The 3,097-nt window shown below is 35.4% G+C and overlaps 1 protein-coding gene across 1 annotated transcript; it reads right to left on the minus strand.

The window, feature by feature from the left end:
* Positions 1–1,512: 1,512 nt before the first annotated feature.
* LOC118834876 (ATP synthase membrane subunit DAPIT, mitochondrial-like) lies at positions 1,513–1,689 on the minus strand. Its single transcript, XM_036742312.1, has one exon. It carries the CDS (start codon positions 1,687–1,689, stop codon positions 1,513–1,515), a length of 177 nt encoding a protein of 58 aa, XP_036598207.1.
* Positions 1,690–3,097: the final 1,408 nt, after the last annotated feature.

Raw genomic sequence — 3,097 nt, forward strand, 5'->3', positions numbered from 1 at the left:
TTTTAAATGTTTTTAAAGTCTATTATCCCTATCATTTCTTATGAAACCCTTGTAAAGTGAAGAAGTTATAAGGACTTGAATTCTGTATTGATTTTTCATTATTAGCTAAGGGTTTGCAGGTTGTATAAAATAAACCCTAACATCCAGACAGCAAGAAGCCACATTTCTAAAATTCTTTTCCAGAAAGCAACAGGACAGCAAACAGCTATTTCATTAATAAAGTTGTGGTTACAGAATAGTGGACCTTTATTTCTGATGTTTCCTATAAGAAAACTACACAATTACCTCTATAGTGAATGACCAAATCCTCTTCACTTCCTTATTTTCCACCTCACAGGTGATGAAAATAGCCAGTATTCTCTGTGTTGCTAGGAGTACAATCATCTAAAGATTTATGGCATTAGCTATGTCAACATATAGAATGTCCCCAATGTCTTCGTACAGTTTTAACTATCTGCCTTAAGACTTTAGGGACAACCTTTATTGATTCTGAAAGGCATTGGAGGACTTTTTAGATATCCCTCTGGAAAGATGAATGATTCACAGAACTCACCTCCTACATTTTCATCATGATTCTAGTTTCAGCTGTTTTTCTTTTTATTCTGATTCAAAGAAACTCTCCAATAAAGTAGTCATCTGTTTTCTGAATTTACTAACTTAAGTGATCAAATAATATCTCAATGCATGCTGACAATATCAAACCAACCATGTGATATTGTATGATTGAGGATCTCAAGATGGAAGGGAAATCAAGTCAAATCACTCATTTTATAGCTGAAGTGTCTGCAGACCAGAAAAGTTAAGTGACTTGCCCAAGATCACAAACATCACCAGGTTTTGACTGTATACAATTACAGTTCATGTCTATATAGAGTATTGGCATTTGTAAAGGGCTTTGTGTACATTATCACATTTAATCCTTATAGAAACTTTATCCCCATTTTATAAATGAGGACATTGAGGCTGAGAAAAGTTAAATGACTTCCAGGATCAAGCAGCTAAGTTTCTACAAGCTGATGTCAACTAGGTGACTCTGTACCACACTGCCTCACATGTTTTTGTGTTTGGTTAAATGTATTAGGTATAGTATATGGCATGTATACCAATATATCGTAATTCAGTTGATAAGAAATGGTTTTATGAAAAATTAGGAAAATATAATTAGGGTTTAAACAACATTGTGCCATTTAAATTATAAAATAATAGCTTCTCTTTCTATTCCACTTTTCCCCAAGGGAAACAAAGGACTTCCTAGCACTTTCCTACTTAATGCTCACAACATCCCATTGAGTAATTGAAGACATATCTTTAATGTCTTGGCCAAAGCAACCAAGGGTTGTCATTTATCCAAGATCATAGGAACACAAATTTTTTTTTCTGAGTTCATGTTTTATTTCAAGAGCTATAGATTACATGCTAAGTTGACAGCAGGTCCTTTAGCCAGGGAACTTGATGATGGACAAAGTATACACACACACACACGCACACACACACACATATACTGAGCTCCATTTATGTTTCTTTCACAGATGGAGTTTTTTTAGACCTTGCCTTGAAGTAAAGTATGAGCAAAGCGATTCCTCCATAAGTGGCCAGTACATAATTCTTTCTGCCATTAAGGGTGTATGAATTGAAGTATTTCTTAAAACCAGTGAACTGATACTGACTGTCAGATTCTGGACATGCCATAATTGAAATCCCGACCGTAGGACCCACCGCAGCCGCTGCCAGGAACACAAATTTTGAAGTGGAAGGAGAATGGGGAGAGAATAAGTATTTTTACTGTGCCTACTAGGTACCAGGCACTATCCTAGGCACTTTACAAATGGCATCTCATTTGATCCTTACAACAGCCCTGAAAGTTAGGTGCTGTTATTAATCACCATTTGACAACTGAAAAAAATGAGGCAAACAGAGGTTAAGTGACTTGCCCAGGGTCACACAGCTAGGAAGAGTCTGAGGCCAGATTTGAACTAGGTCCTCCTGACTCCAGGGACAGCACTCTTATCCACTGTACCACCCAGCTGCCCCCTTGAAAATTATAGGTTGCTATATAAATGCAAGTTTTTATTATTATATACAAACATAGTCTGAAAGTACTCATCTTAGAGTCAAGAGGGATCTGGGTTTTAATCCTTCCTATAATATTTACTAGCCCTATGACTATAGGCAATTCAGTTAATTTCTCTGAGCCTCAGTTCCTTTGTCTGTAAAAGGAAGATTATAGTATCAGTACCGTCAACCTCACAGAGGAACAAATGATATATGCTAAGGGCTTTGAACATCCTAAAACACCATATAAATGCATTATTATGTGGGGAGCATGACATGTAGGATAAAACACGGGATTTGGGGGGGGGAAATCTATGTTCAGTCTGTGCCTCTTACATTTACTAACAATGTGTCCCAACAACCTTTCTGAGACTCAGTTTTTGCACGATTAGTATAAGATGATAATTCTGGGAATGTATACCACATAGGGTTGTCACAACAAATGTGGTACCTGTTTGAAAAGAATGTTAAAAGTTCAGAGTGCCATGTCACTGCCAGTTGTTACCGTATATACATATATTATTGGTCATTTGAGTGATTACCTACAGCAGTAGAAAAGTAAAATGTTTCAAAGTAAGCTAAGAAATTTTCATGATTCTTTAAAATAGAAAGAGGTACATACCTCTGTTGATGACACATTCGTGTGTTAGAACGGAATATAAATTCCTGGATGACAGGAATGATTTTTCATTTTGTTTTATGTACTCAGGGCCCAGTACAATACTTTATATATAATAGATATATAAAAATGCTTGTTGCATTTAATTGAATTGAGTTAGAAAATAAAATAAATACTGCAAAAAAGCAAAAAGACCATATTCTAAATATAAAACAAGTTACACACAGGAAGGGTTAGGAGAACTAACTGGTATAGGTAAATATTTCATCTGAATACCTTTTTGCCAAAACAAGAGATTTTGGCTAGAAAGATGTTTTTAATAATAGATTTTCATTCTTTATTTATTTATTTACTACCGAGATTTTGCCTTGCATTCTCCCAGAGCCATCCTTTATAACAAAGGATTTTTTTGAGAAGGAAAGGAAA

The sequence above is a fragment of the Trichosurus vulpecula genome, chromosome 1 (assembly GCF_011100635.1).
Source record: "Trichosurus vulpecula isolate mTriVul1 chromosome 1, mTriVul1.pri, whole genome shotgun sequence".
NCBI lineage: Eukaryota > Metazoa > Chordata > Mammalia > Diprotodontia > Phalangeridae > Trichosurus > Trichosurus vulpecula.